We start from the raw sequence: 19,860 nt of genomic DNA, 5'->3' as shown, positions 1-19,860 counted from the left end.
TGCGAGGGTGAGGTCCAGTGAGGGATCAAAGGGAATATTTCAAACGTACAACATACTTTTTAGTTTTTTATCTCTGGACAGGCCAGTGTGGAGAGGATGTTAATCAAATCAGAGTGTGTGTGTGTGTAGAGCATCTGCCTATGTGTGTTATTTGATTAACAGCTAAGTGGATTGTCTGACAATGTTTCTGTAACAGTTTTGGTTCGAACCAATTAAGCGATTCATTAAGCAACACATCTACTCTGTGGTTTAATCACTTCAGGACGTCCCTTTTGAGCGCTGGGTAAATAAGATGCGTATAAATAATCCTTTAGGCATGTGAGTCTTTTTGCTCTTTCTCCCTCACAGAGCCCGGTGAACCCCAGCTCCAACAAAAACACACAAGCATCAATTATCAGCAACAATTATCACCACGGAAGTGTTACTATCTTCTTTGTGTCCGTCGTGTGGCCCTCCAGGCGTTGATGGCGTACGGATGATGTAACAGAAACCACATTAATGGCAGTCTGTCCTTAAAAAGTATGTCATTAACACCACCCCAGGTCATTTCCCTCCCCTGCCGACGCCCTCGTAGCTTTTTTTGGTTTCTTAGTGTTCTGCTCCAGTCATCCCTTCCCCTCACTCGTCTCTCTCACCAAAGAAGCATTCGTCTGACTCATCCGGGCTAATGAGTAGGGTAGGGTAAGGATGGGAGGAAGGGAGAAAAGGAAGGCAGGAGTGAGGATCGGACTCATGTCTCAAATGACTTGAGATTAATCCTGGGAATGTGGTTATTGCTTTTCTGTATCACTTATTAACTGTATGCTGTCGCCCTGGCTCAACTGGCAATAATTACCTACTTTTGTCGATTTATTTTCGACATCGGGTATACATTTACTAATCTTGGCTCATTGTATTTATATTTTTCTAATGTGGTTTGAAAAAAAATTCCTCCTTTCACATTTTATCTCAAGATGAATTGCTTTTGCGGAATGTGGATCAAATTGGATTACATTCAATACGAATGATCTTTTGGGGAATCTGTTGGATTGTTGGATACAGCCATAAATAGTCATTGAACGCAGCCAACTGCATTCTAAAAACAGAACACAATGAAAGGTGTTTGAAACTTCAAAATCCCCTTTCTAACACAAGAACTGCTGATACAATGTAAAGCGTGAGAAAGGGTGGATGTAAAAAAAAGGTCTAAGACGGATCCCCTTTACGTCCAGTTGAGCAGACTGTCTTTACTCAACAGGTCTCCAGGTAGATCAAGGAATCCGGGAATCATTTTTCCCACCTGATCTTTATTGTTGTCCAAATTCCACTGTATATTTGTCGAAAGCTGGTTTTAACTGTGACTTTCCTGTTGCAAGAACATTTTCCAGGAAAATCATCAAGATGGCCCAGATGTCAGTTTAGGGGAGCTTTGTATGCGTAGCTGTGCTCGATCCACCTCACTCCCTCTCTCTTTCTTTCTCCTTCTTTTTTTCTTTCTCAGTCTCTTTATTTTTCACACACACACACACACACACACACACTTCCTGAGGTTTTTTGTATGCATAGCTGTACTCTCTTGTGAACAGAGCTTACTGGTATTAACCCAGTTTTACTTTTCACGCATTAGGGCCCTTTCCTGGGGGAACAGCCTTATGGGCTACAGAGTGAAATGGAAGGAGCAGGAACGATGGTGTGAGAGACTGAGTACTTGTATGAATGTCAGGGCCCCTTTTCATCGCATGTGAAACGAAGAGCAAATTCTCCCAAAGTGGTTTCCAAGGAAACCGTGCTCCATCAAAGTCTGGTGCAAACAAAAAGTAAAAGGTCAACAAAGGGAGGTGACCTCCCACAGTTCTGCAACTCTCGTCGTCTGGATATAGAAAAATGATTCTTATTAAAAGACTTTGATGTGCACAAGCAGCGGGGCCTTTAACGGGCAAAGTGCTGTTGTCGTTTTGACCTTTTAGTCTATTACATCATGTATGCTTAACCAAACGGCCATTTTTCATCCCGGCGCTGTGTGTGTATTTTTATTTGTGTCTTACCCCCAGGTGCAGCTGACCCCGAACTGCGTGCGGGCCATGATGAAGATGACTTACTGTCCCCACTGCCGCGGCGTGGCCTCTGCCAGGCCTTGTGCCAACTACTGCAGCAACGTCATGAAGGGCTGCCTGGCCAACCAGGCCGACCTCGACACCGAGTGGAAGCATCTGGCAGGTGGGGAGCGCGCACGCATTTGCACATGCAGCCAATTCAGCCGTGTGTTACTGTGTCCAAACGCGTACAAACATTTCACACTTTGCTTTTCGCTAACCGTTTTCCCCGTCTTTGTAGAAACTTTGATCGAGGTGGCCGGACGCTTTGATGGCCCATCTGGTGTAGATGCCGTGGTCCTCTCCCTCCCCATTCGCATATCAGAGGCCATGTTAACCATGTCGGAGAATATGCAGACCATCAACAGCAAGGTCAGAGCACACATGCTGACTAACCCACACAAGCCATTTTACTGCAGAGGACACAATGAAAACCTCATAAAAAATACATTAAACGATAAATGTTGAACCACAATGTTGGAAACATGTCAAAACCAAAATTGCAAAAAAACATCATTTTTAAAGAGTAACGATCCTTAACTAAATTTACATTGTATGTACATTTGGAATTTGCTTTAAATATTCCTTAAGCTTTAATTGTTTTATTGTAGAATTTAGTGTTGTTGTTAAAATGTGCTATACAAATATATCGTATCGTACTGAATGTTATAATTTTGGTTAATGGCAAATTAGGCATTCCCTAGATTATTAACGCCAGTTTCTCTGTGTCACATCTGTGACTGATGTTTTTAATTCTGGAAGAGAGGACTGGTTCTTTCGGGAAAAACTTTTTCTGAAGGGAAACAAATGCATTGATGCAATTTTGTTTCTTATAACCTCAGCAAGTGAATGGCAACGCCTCAAGTTAGACATTGTGATCCATCCCGCACCGGGGGAAGTAAATCAAAGTTGAATTTGCAAACACAATCACTTAAATTGTTGGCAATCCATTTTAAAAGGCCCCAAAAGCCTCTTGTTTATTTCTGTGAGCCAGATGGTCCGAAACATGAACATTTTCAACCAAAGTTATAACAAAATGTTGTATTTGGTGTTTGTTTCTGTACACAAACCAGAATCAGCTGGTCATAAATATTTGATGGTCATATAAAAGACAAATCCTTTCCACTTGATTAACCAATAGAAGTAGTAGTAAGGAAGTAACATATCATCATCATCATCATCATAGGTTTGGCATCTGAACACATCATCATCATCATTATCATAATCATCCCACTGCATTGACATTGTGGTTGCAATCCTCCATGCACCAGGCAGGACGCTAAAAGGATGCGAGTCACGACCGACCCCGCAGGCCGAGCGTTTGCTTCACTGTTAAATGGTGTTCGAGCAACAGTTTTATTTCGTCCTCAAAAGGCACCGGCAGCAACTCTGGCCTGTTTTGGTGAAGGTAGAAAACGACGTAGACGGTGAGAGGAAAGACAAAGCTCGCCGGGTGAGCCGGGGCCTTGCGGACTGCCTCTGACCTCGTTGGCTATGGTGATCACACGGAGCTTCGGCTCCTGATCCATATCACTTGGGCAAAGTGCTGTGTTAATCCCATGAAGGTCAATTCGTGTCTACAGTCTGGCATTGTGTGGGACTAATTATCTCCTGTTTACATAATGCGGTGACGTCAAAAATCATTCGTTGTGTGACGGATGGGTCGATCCCGATCTTCAACATCGGAACTATTTATAGTTGGAATGATTGGAAATATTTTTAATTTCAATTTTGAAGGTTTGTATATAAACATGTAAATAGATATTCATCATCTTTAATGCAGGTAGATCTGGGTAGGTAGTGTGGGCACCCCTGTGTTACCGTATGTACTTTCCCCATAAATATCTTCCAAGAACAGACGTAGAATCCGCACTATTCATAAGAAATGCGGGAGGAAAGGTTGGACACTACTCTGTTTTAACAGAGAATGTGCCGTGTTTTGTTGTCCATTAATCAATCTGCCAGGAACACACAACACCGAGGGGTCAGGATGACGGACATGACGTGGAATCTTGAGACTGGATTCATTTTGTGCGACGGTTCAAAGGCTCGAGGCTCCTCTAAGCAGGCCAGATTGGATGACAGATGGACTGCAGTCTCACTGTATTCCCTGAGCTCCATTAATACATTGTAAGCCCCGTAGGGACAAGTAGTGATTTCTTAGCTTTGAATCATTCCACTGCAGCAATGCTGTGATTGACTCTTGGGGTCATTCAAATAACCAGCACACTTGTGGCTGTTGGCTTTCGAAAGTAGAGACTTGTGTGTGTGTGTGTGTGTGTGTGTGTGTACTTGTATTGTCACAGGGACTCATATATAACAAACACAATGCTGTGCTGAGGGACTATGAGAATGAGTCCATAGGGTTCTATCCACAGATCCTTGTTAACCCCCTATGGACAGCTTACTTAAAATAGTGAACGCTGAGCCCATGTCACTCTGTGAAGATGAATTTGATGATAAAGCACAGAGATCACAACTTTGAAAGCAGAGTAAAGTACAAAATCTTGAGTCAACTGTTAACTCATAACTCCCAGAGGTGGGACAAAATCATTGTTATGCAAGTCACAAGTAAGTCTCAAGTCGTTGCCCTCGAGTCCCGAGTCAAGTCGAGTCAAAGATGAGGCAAGTCCCAAGTCGAGTCAAAAGTCAAAGCCAACAAGTCTCAAGTCGAGTCCAAAGTCTTACCATTTTAGTTTCGAGTCATTTCAAGTCCTCTTATTATAGTGGGGACGGGGAACCCTGGGTGATGGTGCACTGCCTCACAGACCTAGACTACGAAGGGAAGGGTAATGGTGGATCGACTGTGACTGTGTTATAGTACTTTAAAACGGACGTTGACATAATGTTGGCGAGGATTTCCATCGGAGTCTGAATCCGGGTTCAAAAATCCCGATTTTTGCAAGCATGAACGAGCTGTCTCGTTGATACGGTCAAATGGACCGCAGTGATTGGATGCCGTGCAGGCAGCGCGCGCTCTCTGCATACAGGTGGCGCACATTTTTTTGACAGATGCAGATAAACAGAGCGGCGCGGTGGTGTGAAAATGTTTTCCCCCAGTTTTCATGGGAAGTAGCAAGTCTTCTCGAGTCAAAAGGCTCGAGTCCAAGTCAAGTCACGTTGCAAGTCTTTGTACGTTTTGTCGAGTCGAGTCTGAAGTAATCAAATTCATGACTCGAGTCTGACTCGAGTCCAAGTCACATGACTCGAGTCCACACCTCTGATAACTCCCCCACCCCCCCCCCAACTGTGTATCCCCTCTCCACACTGTGTTAACGAATGGTCTTCCCTCCACTTTCTCTTGCCCCAGTTGTTCCAGGCATGTGGCAACCTCAAAGAGGGAAAATCCGGCAGCACAGGAACCGTGAAAGGGGGGGGTATGGGCACGGTGGAGAACACGATGGGGACCAGCCCGGACAAGATGGTCAAACTGGTTAGTATTTAGCCGTTTGGGTCTGTGCCCTTCTAAATGCTCTGCGTGCGGTTCATTCCACCTTCACACAGACCATGGCGGCTCTTTATTGACGAAGCAGGAGTTGTTTCCTACTCTTCAGTTTGAGCGCTGCGATGTTGAACAAAGCATAAAAGCTCATGAACTTGCTCTTCCCAAGGTGTCTGACGTAACCGCGAGGCTGAGGGACATGCAGCCGTACTGGGTCACCCTCCCCGGCATGCTCTGCAGTGACAGAGTTGCCACCGGAACAGGGGCCGAGGAGAAGTGTTGGAACGGCATGAGTCGTGCTCGGTAAGCCACATCCGCCCAGAAACATCTAATTAGAACAACTGACAATATATCTTTCCAAAAGATATCTTTCTGTTTTGGTGCTACTCACGTTTGAGTTAGAGTTAGATGTCTTTTTTTATTGTAGGTGAGAATCCGTCTGAACCCCTTGTAATGATGTGTCTAAAGCCACTCCACCGAAAATCAACGTTGCTTTTGTCTGCGTCGAGAAGCTACAAAACCAGGTGACCTTGTGACCCACGCGTTAATGAAACGTCCATCCGTGGCAGGTACCTTCCTGAGGTGTTGGGCGACGGCCTCGCCAGCCAGATCAGCAACCCGGAAGTGGAAATCGACATCACCAAACCAGACATGAAGATACGTCAACAGATAATGCAGCTGAAGATCATGACGCACCGCCTGAGGAACGCTCTCAACGGCCAGGATGTGGACTTTCAGGACACCAGTGAGTACTTTTACCACCTGCCACGTCAATTACAAGCTTTTTAACGAAGGTTGCGGATTAAAGGAACCAACTTTATTACTATTTATCTGCGGAGACGTCACACCTCCTCCTCAGCTGGTACCGACACTAGCAAAATGGCAGCAGCAGTATGTAATGCATGAGATAGTTAAAAAATGCCACGCATACTTTAAAGTGCCTTTTTTTGTGAGTATGTGGCAATGGCACATTGGTCCACAATCAACTCACTTGTGTCGTCTTACCATTAAACTCGTGTCCAAACCTCTGTCCGTAGGCGACGACGTCAGCGGTTCGGGGAGCGGAATGTGCGGCGACAACGTGTGTTCCCGCGTGCCGCGCCCTGTTGTCCCCGTCACCAACCGACCCACATACTACGACCCCTACCCTCCAGAAAACAAGAAGGTGAAAAGCTCCAACGGCAGCCAGAACCTCCCCAGCATCACCGTCTACCTGCTGCCGTTGCTCGTCCTGCTGCTCCGGCGATAATTGACGGGGGAATCTGCCAACCGGGACTGAGTTTGGGACATGGGGGGTGGGGGGGGGTCGTGGGAGAGTCTGAAAGGGGATGGGAGGGGAGATGGTGGGAGTTAGTTACTTTGCCAAAACTAAATAAGTAAAAGGAAACGACAACAAAAAAACAAAAAAAATCACTTGGATGCACTTCGTGTTGGTTTTGGGATTAGAACAAAATGGATTATTCATACGTTTTTTGGGTTCCGCTTGTTCCTTTTCCTTTTTGCTATATTATGACACCATTAGAGCTGGTCTTTTCGCATCTTCTAATGATTTGTTTCTGGTGTTTGGGTTTTCTGAGATTATATCTGTACCTAAAACATGTGTAAGACTATATTGCTAACAGTATGTTGGTGTTGACACCATGGGGAGAGGGAGAACGAGGGCACTCATATTTGTAATTCCCCTCCTTTAAAACCGCACTTATGTTCAGTAGAATCATTTATTTATCAATAAGCCATCAACACAAACCACAAAACAACAAATGAAATACAATATTGCTGACTTTTGAAGCAGGACGATCGGGACGGGACGACCCGGCAGACCTCTCATAGGGGGCCTCGCACTCTCACAGCGTCAGCACCTTTTTTGCTGTAATAAAACCCCTGATCACATCCCCCACCGACATGATCGTCTAATGTAGGAGTCACCGCAACACTGTCTGCCACCCCATCCGTCCACTCATCCCCCCCGCCCCCCTCCCTCCTCCGACCCCTGACCCCTCCACTCCTGCTGGGGCAGAATCTCCCTCTCTGCAGGATGAGCTCCGCGGAGTCCGGTGTAAGCGAAACGCACGCCGGGGGGGGCCGCGCCGGGGGTCTCGGGTGACAGCAGCACGCGGAACGGGGTCGCCGGTTTCACGTTGCGCTCGCGGTTGGGGATGGTTTTAGAAGCGCGTGGCCTGAACAGACATGTCCACAGAAGCACAAGCGGAGGCACCGCTGGCCCTGTGGCGCTTCTCTCTTTTCTTTTCCCCTCCGTGTGCACAGCAGAGCTGAAATGACGTTTTAACGACCTTCAGAAAGCCCCCCCCCCCCGCACTCCTGTGATCAGCACCGTATTTGCTAACTTGCAGTAGGATGTGTTTTTTGGTTTATTTGCAGCAATGAGCCGTGCCGCGGGAAAAAAAAAAAAAAAAAGCCACGCAGTGGTCGTCTTTGAATGGTCCCTCTGTTTGAATGGCATCGCAGTGTGCACATTTGTGTTCCTCCTTTGTTGTTTTCCAGTAAGAAAATAGCCAACTGAGCGTACAACACGCGATGACATTGTTTGCTAGAACCCTTTGTTCCATTCATCATCTGTCGTGGCGTTTCCGTATCTGCCTTCCATTTTTTTCCCCCCCTTTTCTCTCTCGGTGCCTCTTGATTCCCAAACCCTCATCAGTCACGACGACCTTTGGGGCGTTCCTCGTGCTTCTCCGTGGCGGCAGGGCAAAACGACAGTGACACGGCGCTTCATTAGGTGTCACCCTTACTGGGAATGTTGTTGTGGGAACACAGTGTAAGACACACACACACACACACACACACACACACTGAAGTGTCAAAGCTCTCGTTTTAAGGGGCGTCGTGCGCAGGGCGGTGGGGAGACGCCCGCGTGGATGGGTGTGGTCGATGGAAGCTTTAAGTGTGGATGGCGCAAAGCATATTGAGAAATATTGGACTGACACTGTCTGATTAAGCGTAATTCAACTGACAGCAATAAAGAGGTTGATATTGCTCATTTTTTTACAACCGCTAACTGCAATTACTGCCGATCTTTGCTCGTGTGCATCGCAAAAGTATATGCGTTTTACTGGTATTATGAAAGAATTATAGGTTTTATTCGCTTTATCAAAAGAACTAAATGATAATATTGCAGATCCAATTAAGTTGGTGGGGTCTCTGTCGAAGCTTGAGAAGCGCATCTGGTAATGTTAATTACTGCTCTGAATTATGGTGAGGCTGTTGCGGTTAGCTGACATGATGCTTTGGAGATATTTCCCTGTTTTTGACGTGCTTAATTAATGGATGCGTCTGCGTGCGAGTGCCGGTCCTTCTTCTTAGTTCCTTCGTAAAAGAAATCTGCCTGGGACTGCCTTTGACACTCGGCCTGGGGTCAATGGTCTTCGGATGTCAAAGTCAGATACAGTATTACATGGTCCAGTGGGGAGGAAAATACACATTTTGATCAAAGAACAATGAATAAGAAAAAATAAAAAGAACACATGGGTCTTCTCTTTGTGAATCTGAATATGAATCTGAATTCCACAACGCGCCCAGTAGAGAAAGAGAAATGACTCCGACCGCGATGGTGACATTCCAATTCAAAGACGACGACTCACAACTTCAGTTTCAGTGACTGCCTCACAATGTCATTGGCTGAAATTTGCACAACCCCCCCCTTCTCCCCTTTTGATCTCATTCATTTGTTGCTCAAAGTTCCCCCTCCCTTTTATAAAAAACCTGCACTTTTATGTGGCCAATGAACGGCATTGTCTGCACAAAGACATCACAAAGACGGGCGGATCGATGCGCGAGTCAACACCTTCCTGGAAGGAGTATTGATTGGGTGAACATGTGTATGCAGATAGAAGCCTCGTGTTCACCGCTGGTGTAAAAACAAGGCAACCGTGTGTGAGAAGGGGGGGCTGGGGGAAAAAAAAGATTTGTCCAGAGCGCTGATCTGAAATCAGCTTATGCACCGCCATCTTGCTCTCATTCATTAGGTGGCAAAGCTGGTTGAACCATTTAAAGAAGGCTTTATTCTACACTGAGTTGAATACGCAAGGAATTTCTTAAAAGGTGCCAATAGATGAGGAAAAAAAAAAGTTCTTTTAATTCTCTTGTTTTTATGTACTTTGGTTTATGTTGTTTTCAGAAATCTATGGAGAGTTTGTGCTTATGGTGAAGATATAGATGCCAGAAGGAGGTCGAAAAATACAAATGTCTCATTTGCTGTTGTACCTGAAATCTTGTGTCAATTATATACATTGTAAGATTTTCAACATGTTTCGCTTTCTTCATGGGTGGGTATCTTTGTGTGTGAGTATGTGTGTGTGTGTGTGTGTATACATATATATGCATAAATATATGTATATATGCACATATAATGAAGTGCTCTGCCCTTATTGTTCCCCAAAGCGCATCGGGGAAAAACTGCCACCTCAAGAGGGCCAATGCACTCCAGTGATGATGTCAGAGGTGACAGCTGTTGTCTGGCGTTGCCATGCAGGAGGGGAAAGAAGAAAAAAAAAGTGCCACATGTGTTCAGAGAACACTAAGTGCTTTGTCTTGTTTCTGCGTGCAGACAATGGGATGATTGACCCCCCCTCCGGCTGGTTTTAACAAGGTGTACGTACTTGACCGTGATCCTTGGGGAGACTGAAATGCCACGCTTCACATTCAGCTTCGCTTATGTACACTGTGCTCCCAGTATGGGAAACGAAGCTAAGGGCTTTGTGGTTGCCGTGGTGGGGCCTGCTACTTTTCTACGTCCGTCATGAGGGGTAGAAATTATAGGAGTGAAAGAAAAAAAAAAAACATGCAGTTGAGTCAGCGCCGCGGTCTTTAAGCGAGACTATGAATATTTAAGTATGTCAAAGTGAATATCAAGGGCCGCCCTATCTGCTTCTGAAATACACAGTGTGTCCTTGTGGGTCGACCTTCTTCACACCAGCGTCTGTTTGCTGTCACAACAGGGCCATTCGAAGGCAGACTGTCAACTATCCCACCTCAAAGAGATTGTATAATCAATCTCCGACTTAATTTATTTCTTCCTCGTTATGTGGCCCATTTCCCTCCAATACAATTGTATCGTTCAAATTTCCCAGAAATTATTATTTATTCCTCTGCAGCCCCCCCCCCCCCCCCCCACACCTCCTTCGGCTGCTTCTGTAAACACAAACAGCGAGACGCCTTCGCATCGTCAGCTATTGATTGTGTCTGAAGCTTTTCATCTCTCTCCAGGGCTCACAACTGCACCCAAGATATTCTCGTCCGCTTGGCTTTCAGCTCGCCCTTTGCTTCACCGCGAGCTCTCATGAGTGGCGGCTTCAAGGGTCTCCTTATTTGAAAATAGCACCTCAACAAGGTTAAACACTTGTCGATAATATCGCCTCAGTTCAAGGCACCTTGATTTGCTGTCGCCTTACGTGGTCTGACGTGGCGTATGGTAACATGTCTGCAGGCAATTACATTCAATGTCTTGGAAAAATGCTTTAAAGAATGATGTACTATGTAAAAGATTAAATCCATTCCAGTAGCTTGAAGAAGTTAAGAATAATTCTGTGGAGCAGTGCAGAACGTTTACAAAATTCTTCCTGGGTATGCGGGATGGGACAAAAATAGTTCTTGAAGTGATTATCATATTGTTGCTTCACTCCGACTCCTGGTATGTGGATCACAGAAAGAATGCACATGGATTTTCAGATTCAAATGCCAAGGATTCGAATGCATTCAAAATGCTCAATGTCATTTCCAGTGTCCACTCTGGGAGTTGAGATCTAGTAGAGACTGCATCTACATCGACGTAGCTGCAAATGTGAGCTGCACCCTTTTGCCTTTTGGCTCACCAGACATATTCTGTCACTTTTTTTCTCACTCTTTGATCTCCTTTGTAATTGAACTAAAGCCTCTCGCTCCCTCTCCAATTTTCTCCCTACACTATCAAGCCGCCTTGTTATATGATTTTACATCGGTACTTGCAGCTGAGATCAAGGGCTTCACGTTATTGCCTCTGTCAGATGACTAACTGTGAGTTTGGGTCGAGCTAGAAGGAGCTCCTCGGGTTGGACTGGAGTGTGTGCACATACTGCCACCTAGTGGGGAAGGGTCCCAGTGCATTCAGGAAAAATACATTACTAAACGAGCAGCGTTGGACGGGTCCTCGCTACTCCTTGCACGTCGGGGAACTGGCCGCTTTGCACACTTTATCTTTGACATTATCATGGTCTTAGGCCTTTCATGTCAACATATAACCAGGAGCTTCTGATGTACCATTAAGAAATTAAAGCCTCTCAAAATACCATATATGAGCCAATTTCCACCAGACTACATTTTGTCATTTTCAGATTAGTTTTAAAAGGAAACAATCAATACGTTCATGACCATTCCACTTCAGGTTGATAGTACACATCCCCAAGGTGTCACTCATGGATGAAAAGGACATTCTGCTGTCCCATCCCAAAATAAAAGCCTCTCAAAATGCCATACATTACCCAACTTCCTTCGAAATCTTTTAAAAAGTGTTTGTTTTAAATTGCGCCCTACGCACATAGTTTAATTTTTCTTCTGGCAAAATGCAACTTTTAGAGGCCAAGGTCTCAAGAGCACACTGTGTGGTTTTGAAAAGAATTGTGTTTAATCCCTGGGAGGAGTTCGGTCTTTTAAGAAATTAGGAAAATTTGCCAAAAAGGCACATCTTTAATGATTAAATGCAGCGCCCCCTAATCTTTAAAAATTATGAAAACATTAGGGTGCGTTCAGGGGTTCAATGTTTACACATCCTGCAGTTTTGGTGAGGGCAGGCCAAGCCATTTGGAAGTTATAAATCTTGCCAGATTAAGCCACACCCCTTGTAAAATTCATTAACCGTAATATCTTCTTAAAACCATAAGACAGGTTAGAAATGATCATATGGATGTTCAAAGGGTGAGAAGTTCATGCTATATGAGAAATATGGAGCAGATTAGATAAAGGAGTTCGGCCTTTTACAACGGTAAGAAATCATGAAAATAGGCCATAAACAGGCCAAAAAGGCTGATTTTCAACCGACTAGTTGTAGCGAGGACCCTAAAAATAAAAGTGAGCGACAAACAATATAAAACAATTAGAGGGACATAATCTTTTTTCTGATCAAATCCAATTTTGGGGGGGGGGGGATTTTCAAGATGCATTAAATGCATAAAAAATCTACCAAGTATTACAATAATTATATACATGCATATTCACACATATAGGCTCCATGTACATACATACATTTACATGATGTTGATGCATCAAAGCGTTTTTAACTAATTCACTTACAGTCAGGGGTGAAAGTAGCTTTCATTTCTTGGTGGTACTATGATACAGGTTTAATGCACGCGCGTGAAAATTTCACTTAGCCTAATTATTTATTATTTATTTATTTGTTTATTTGCTGTATTATGGTCTACTTATCAAGCATTCACTAGGACTTCTTATCACTCTAGTATCACTCTTTAACCCACCTGTATCTGTTTTTGATCATGAATAAATTGCAAACACTTTCAAAATGTATTTATTTTTTAGCTGAATAGTTAGAACAGAACAGTGGCTTCCTGAAGCATAATTCCGCTTCATGATGACTGCCGACCGACAAGGTTCAGATCATGAGAGGGGCCCCTTGAGGGGGATCCCGATAACAGTTTCATTGCACTTTACTGCATTGACTATCAAAGGGGCGCTCACACGTTTTGTCGTTGCATTTTATTCTTAACCAGTCGTTGTCTTGGGGCCCCAAGCAATTGCTTGTTTTGCTTGCCTTGTCGCGATGGGCCTGTGTCACAATTTATTCCCGGTACGGCGTACCGGCCAGTACCGGCTTACTTTGACCACTGTTACAGTAAATATCACTAGACAAATGAAGCTTCAAAACTTCTTGGTTTTACCACAAATATTGTTGTTTACCGTAGTTGCTGGTCCATGCCGTCCAGGGGTCCTTATACATTAGCTTATTCAGACAGTTCTTTTCCCATCTGTACTATGGTTGTGGTTCATATTTAAGTTACTAGACTGTCTTGAGCAGGAGGCCGTGTTCATGGAGGTTGAATGCTGTTGATGCTTGAACCTTAGAACCCTTAGATTTGATTTATATAATTCCACAACCATAAGATGAATTTGGTTCGTTATTGTGATCATCAGCACTCAGTTAGGAACCATATGCTCAATAATTATGTGTACTGACTGAAGGGTCTATCTAAATTGCTCTCAAGAAACATTCAAACAGTTGCAGTTGCAGAGGCACACTCCAGTGATCCAGTAGGTGGCGGTAATGCAAAAATCAGCCTGCTTGCCAACAATGGAAACACAAAAGAAGAATACATTTACATAATAATGTAATTCTTCATTTACAGAAAAAGAAAAAAAATCCAGTTTTACATTCGGTTTTATATTTTATGTTATAGGATCTAAAATGTTGTTGTTTCATCAAAGAGTGTGCCCTACATTTCTGTATGAAATTCTTCTTTTGAAGATAAAAGAAAATGCACAAACTGAGGGTGAAAATCAAATCAATTCAGATAAGCAATACAATAAAACATGATGTACTTTCTGCATCGAAAATGCAATTTATTTGAGTCGAAAAACCTCTCCATGAGGTCATCAAAATGCCAAAATACGTTCATATACCAAAGCTAAATAATGACATCACATTTTTCTTGTATTTCTTCAAGAACGCTTTCTAATTACCGCAAACTATTTCTGCAGCATATTCATTCATCGTCCACGCCATGTCTCATTGCAGTTGCGCGTCCTGATGCACCAGGTGGCGCTGTGGCATCGCTGCAGGGCTGATCCCAGCAGTAAAGGGATGTGATGTCCCTCACTGCTGAGTACTTATACATACCTTTTCTCTGTACTGTACACACAAGGACAAACTAAATAATAACGCAAACACTTCGGTGTCGACGCACACCTCCCGCAGCTTGAAACGATTCCTGATGACACTTTGTGGATCCAGCTGACATTTTGAGCAACCCGCCGGGGACTCACTCTTCTGTATCGCCAACCAATCCATAATAACCTCTGACCCCCTGGCCTTCTACGTCGTCATGTGGCTCCTGGAGCAGCGCTGGACGTGGCTGGAGCTGTGGACGTCTGCTCAATTCGTCTCTCTTGGAGGACACTTCCCCACGTGAAGCCCTGTGAGCCCTCCGGTTGCACTGCTGCAGTGTTGGCCTGTCTCCTTTTAGAATACCCCGGTACAGGCTTTATGCCGCTATTTGTGGTCCCCGTGGAGCAGACAGCAGAGCGGTTCCACCCCCCTCCCCGCCATGGAGTGATGGTGTCAACAAAGCATTTGATAGTGTATTGCAGTGACTCAGGAATTGGATTGCCTTTGGCTTTCCTTAACAATATTGTAGAAGTGTGGTCAGTTTAGTGATGTAAACTGTACATGAGGCACAGAATTTCCTAATTCAGTATATAGTTGTATGAGGTTTGCACTATTTGATGTACTGTCACAGATTGATTTTAAAAATGAAATTCATCTTTGTACTAACAGGGGGTTAATGTTACCGCTCACAATTAGACCTTCAAAAAAGAAAACAAAATACTTAACATATTTTTGTTAAGCAGAGACCGCCTCTGGCTGCCTCATGATTTTATTTAAATTTTCTTCCCAGCTTTAGGCAGATCTTATTTTCCTCTGTGAAATACACACAATTCAAGCTATTTTTCTTTTCCAGAGCCACAGCTCTGCTTGTTCTGATGCTGAAGCCCACTGTGGCAGTGGTGCACTGATATGCCCACTGGCACAAGAGTGATGTGGGGGTCATTTATTGTGTGTGCATTTAAAAACATTGCGTGAAGCAGATTATTGAATGCAAGTAACCAAAGCTTTGTTTTACTCATTAAATTTCCTCCTTGCAAAAAGAAAATATAAAAACAGAGTGCTTGATGAAGATGCCGTCACTATGGAAGATTTCACCTTTTAGGAATGAAAGTGCTGGGGGACTCTGACCCAGTGGTGCTTTAAATCTGTTTTCTTATTGCACCTGTCTCGTGCCCCGGGTAAGCTTTACAAACACACACACACACACACACAGACACACACACATACACATGCATATTTGACAGGTCATCTATCAAGCCCTCAATGAGGTGAGAATCTGGGGAGTTTGGTCAAAATGAGAAATCATTGACTGGGATACTGTGAGGTAATTGTCCCCGCTTCTCATTGGATAAGCAGATAATAGCTGATGACTGAGTTGCCTGCATTTGGGTGGTATGTAGACACAGCAGGAAAACATGAAACATGTGAGAAAGGGGCCAAGTGGAGGGATACAGTGAGAGAGATAGATTTGGAAATTGTTGTTTAATTGCTTTCTCACTCTGACTCAATGATTAACAACATAAAACAAACCACCGATTAAAAATGCGTTGTCGTCAACAAGTCAATGCTAAGTGAATGTGTGTCTGGAGAGTGTGTATTACAGGAGTAATTACTAACACAGCGCACATTCTGTGTGCAGGACAAAGTTTTGACATTTCAAATTTGACATGAGCTTTGTTGCGTTTTATGAGCACGTGTGTGTGTGCCCTGAAATTGAGCCTGCTACAGGCCAATAATGCTTCAAGCATCACCTGGCAGCAATTTTTATTGATCTGATGATGCATGCTGGGAGAACAGAGAGAGCTTTCAAAGGTCAATGTTAATATCAGAAGGTCAGTGTGTTAACTCTGCGCTATTTGTTTGTTTACATGTGTGCATGACTGGAGCTGCTGTGTAGTTGTGGTTATTATCAAAACAAATGTCCGAGTGCATTGCTGTCCCACGGCCAAGTGTCAATTCACACTCTCTGTCCTCCAGGGAAAAAGCTTTGAGCACCGCTGTTATGACAGTTATTGATAGATGCTGCTGTTTTTCTTATGAATCCTTTTGTTCTTTACTGCAGCAGCACATCCTGAAACATGGTGTGTGTGTGTGTGTGTGTGTGTGTGTGTGTGTGTGTGTGTGTGTGTGCGTGCATGGAGGGAGAGGGAGGCAGGGAGGGGGGAGGGGGGGGGGGGATTGCATTCTATACACAAAGTTATTTGTGCATCTTACATGTAGTGTGACAAAAACACACTAAAGTGGTCCTCCTAAACTAACAAAACAAAAGCACAACAAAGAATTAAAAATCACAAGGTAATCACAACACTCTTGGCGAGATGTTTTCACAGAGAAATAAATGAATACTTATCATGGAAATATGAACTGTTTAACTACAAAAGCTACATTAGCTGGAACCTGTTTTTAATACACAATTCAAATTAAAATCCCCATATATACTGTATATTCTTGACAAAAATACAACCATTTGAATTGTTTTGTTTTTTCATTTTAAATGAAACATAAATAGTTAATGATAAAAATACATAGCTGGTTGGCTATAGTGGTTTTAGAAGTATTCTGGATGATATTAGCTGATTTGTGAAGGGGGAACGTTATCTTAGCTTAAACATATGCTGTTACAAAAAGGCAAAACATCAATGCTTGATATTGCAATATTTTGATAGAACATATTGTGATAAGACAGTTCAAAAAGACAAAAAAATGTGTATTACTTAATCAACATTACACATGTTAAAAGGTTTTACAATAATGAAAAGGCTAATGTATTTACACCATTACCTCTGACATTCCAATGACCCCCAAGTAGACATTTCAGTCCATCACCGTGTTCATCCATCAGAAGGTTCCCTCATCCACTTTGTCCACCTCGGACTCAAGTGCTGCTCTCTTGTATGCAAATGCGGCGCCGGAGTTTCATTTGCCGGGATTGGCCGAGGTCGGCCCATGACAGGAGATCAGTGTACGGCAGACAGAGGTCAGATGGATTTAACCCCCTGCTTTTCTCTCCCCCTCCACCGCCAGATGTTTATCCCATTTGGCGCGACGGATCTGGTCTGTTGTGTGTGTGAGTGTGTGTGTGTGCGTTCTGTTCAAACGTGGCTGAACAAAGCGATGGCCCTGACGCAGGCCGACTGAGGTTGATAGATTGTACTGAACTATCAGTCGCTGGCCAGGGGAGGGGGGGGGGGGGAGACGAAGGGACACATTCTGATGAACAAACAACGAGACGGGGGGGAGCGAGTGGGGGGGGGAGCTGTCACTGGGAGCTGACACAAGGAGATGAGCTGTCACGCTGCCTTTTTGTCCACCTCCAAAATGTCTCTTCCTCCAGCCGGTAAACTACTTTTTGAGCCCCTCCACTCAGCCAGCCCATGACAACATGCTCAGGGAGGCAAAAGTGTAGCAGTTTTGCACGTGTCGAACGTCTTTTTTGTCAATGCACCTCTTCCCGAAAGGGTGGAGGAGGTCGGTGCATAATTTGAAAGGTTATGCAACACCGGATGGGGGCCGAGGCCACACGGTTAATAGGAAACTTTCTTAAATGCTCCGAGAGAACCCCATTAACCTCTGCGGTGATTAGAGATCTCTAATCACGCAAAATGAATGCATCCTAATCACCAGGGCCTTCAAGTGAAAAAATACTAATCAGTACATTTCTATTGCATGTTTTGGAGAATGTTTTTTTTAATTTTTTTTAATGTTTTGTGTGTCGTGCCTTTTTCTTTTTAGAGATAGACAGCTGACAGAGCAGTGCCCGAGGAGGAGGGGGAGGAGGAGGAGGAGGAGGAGGAGGCACCAGTCTATTATCCACCGCTCTCCGCACCACGTGCAAGTTTGTTCGCGGAAGAGCAAATACACAAACAAGACCGCAGTGGTTCTCCCGTTTCTCTCTCTCTCTCATCCTCGCACACACACTTGACGAGAGGGCAAGCTATAATGATGCTCTCGCTCATTCGATGCCGAGCAGAATCTCCTCATTGTGTTGTTGTGATTAATGGGAACTAAAGGGCCTCCATTTAGAATGAATGGAATGAAGGCAAGCTAACGGCTTATTAATCAGACACGCGATACTCGAAGCGCCGAATGCTTTCACTGCGAGAGCGAGAGCGTAATTCTCTCTCTTTCTTACGTATTAAACCAACTCTGCTCATAGAATACTTGGAATTGGTACTTCTACTGGCGCGCAATGAGCCTGATAGCAGGGGACGGGGACCATCAGTCTGGGCTTCATTGGCAGATTAATGAGAGCGCTGTATTTAGCACCTGCCCCGTCTCTCTCTCTCTCTCTCTCTCTCTCTCTCTGTCTGACCTGCTGCCAGCTGAACTTGTGTTTCCTACACAGGGCTGCGAGCTGGGAGCGCCAACCTTCAAACGTTTTGCGACCGGCATTCAATCGGATCCCGAACAGGCCGCCTTTGCCGGCGCAGCCTCTGAAAGTAAAACCATTATGAGCAAACCAAACCAACCCCGGTGAGTCCCCAGCATCCAACCTGCCTTCCTTTCGCCTCTCTCGAGCCGTGACCCAGAAAATGCGACTGTGGCCGGGACTCACTTCTGACCCTCTGTTGGGGGGGCGGGGGAGGGGGGGGGGGGGGGGGGGGGGGACGTTGGTCTGGAGCACATCTGTATTCAGCCCTCAGCACTGCACTCATATTGTCAATGGCCAGTGCCCAGACTCCTGAAGATGGATGGAGCCGAGGCCCGGCCTAATAACCACTCCACCCCCCTCAGGGTGGGGGGGGGTATACACTGCGCTCCTCTGTCACACAGGTCCCTGCACTGTCTCCATATTGACTTAGGCATTACATTTTCATGTATTCATATTCATCAGCAGACATATCTTTGCCTGCTCCCGTTGTCTCCGGGAGACGCCGCTCTCTTTCCCGTGTTTCCGTTTCTGCCTCGTCGAAAATATCACACAGTTTGGTGTTGAGCAAATACTACGGTTTGCATGAAATACATGCCGTCTTTTTTGTCCTCAAAGGTCCTCCTTGTGCGCGGTACTCTCTGTTCTATGTTGTTTGGTATTTCCTGCCTGACACGACAAAAAAAAAAGAAAAGAAAACAGAACAATTCCCAGCAGCCGAACAGGAATCAGGAATCAGGAGACTGAAAGGAGAAATGTAAAAAAAGGTCGTGGCACCTTGGTCACGCAGAGGAAGATACCAGTTTGATGTTTACAGGTCAAAAGCACTGTAACTCTGGGGTCAACTCACAGAATGGAAAACATTTAAATCAAACAGAAGTCACAGGGTAACACCCGCCTTTTCATCTGGCCTGGAATCCGGTCTGAAACAGAGAAATGGAGTGGGGAAAAAAAAAAAAAAAAAAAGAACAGAAGTGTGATGCTGCGCTCGCAGGCTTAACCACACGGAAGAAATCAGGCCACGGAGGGAATGGGAGGCTCTCGACGATGTTTTTCGGGCTCGGTGCTGGTATCGGGCCGAGGCTCTTGAGCTGAAGTAGGCGAGCGCTCCCGTGCCTTTGTGAGGATCATTATCTGAGTGGCCGTG

The 19,860-nt window shown here is 44.7% G+C and overlaps 1 protein-coding gene across 1 annotated transcript in view; it reads left to right on the top strand.

The window, feature by feature from the left end:
- The window catches only part of gpc1b (glypican 1b), a 52,359-nt gene extending 43,388 nt beyond the window's left edge, over window positions 1–8,971 (top strand). Inside the window, exons 5-10 of the mRNA XM_037458365.2 lie at window positions 2,031–2,196; window positions 2,314–2,444; window positions 5,383–5,505; window positions 5,684–5,817; window positions 6,084–6,259; window positions 6,552–8,971. Coding sequence (XP_037314262.2) covers window positions 2,031–2,196; window positions 2,314–2,444; window positions 5,383–5,505; window positions 5,684–5,817; window positions 6,084–6,259; window positions 6,552–6,763 — 942 coding nt within the window. The 3' untranslated portion in view covers window positions 6,764–8,971. The remainder of the gene's footprint in view (window positions 1–2,030; window positions 2,197–2,313; window positions 2,445–5,382; window positions 5,506–5,683; window positions 5,818–6,083; window positions 6,260–6,551) is intronic.
- Window positions 8,972–19,860: the final 10,889 nt, after the last annotated feature.

The sequence above is a fragment of the Pungitius pungitius genome, chromosome 15 (assembly GCF_949316345.1).
Source record: "Pungitius pungitius chromosome 15, fPunPun2.1, whole genome shotgun sequence".
NCBI lineage: Eukaryota > Metazoa > Chordata > Actinopteri > Perciformes > Gasterosteidae > Pungitius > Pungitius pungitius.
Note: the sequence above shows the minus strand (reverse complement) of the source record. Positions and strands in the feature narration are given on the sequence as shown.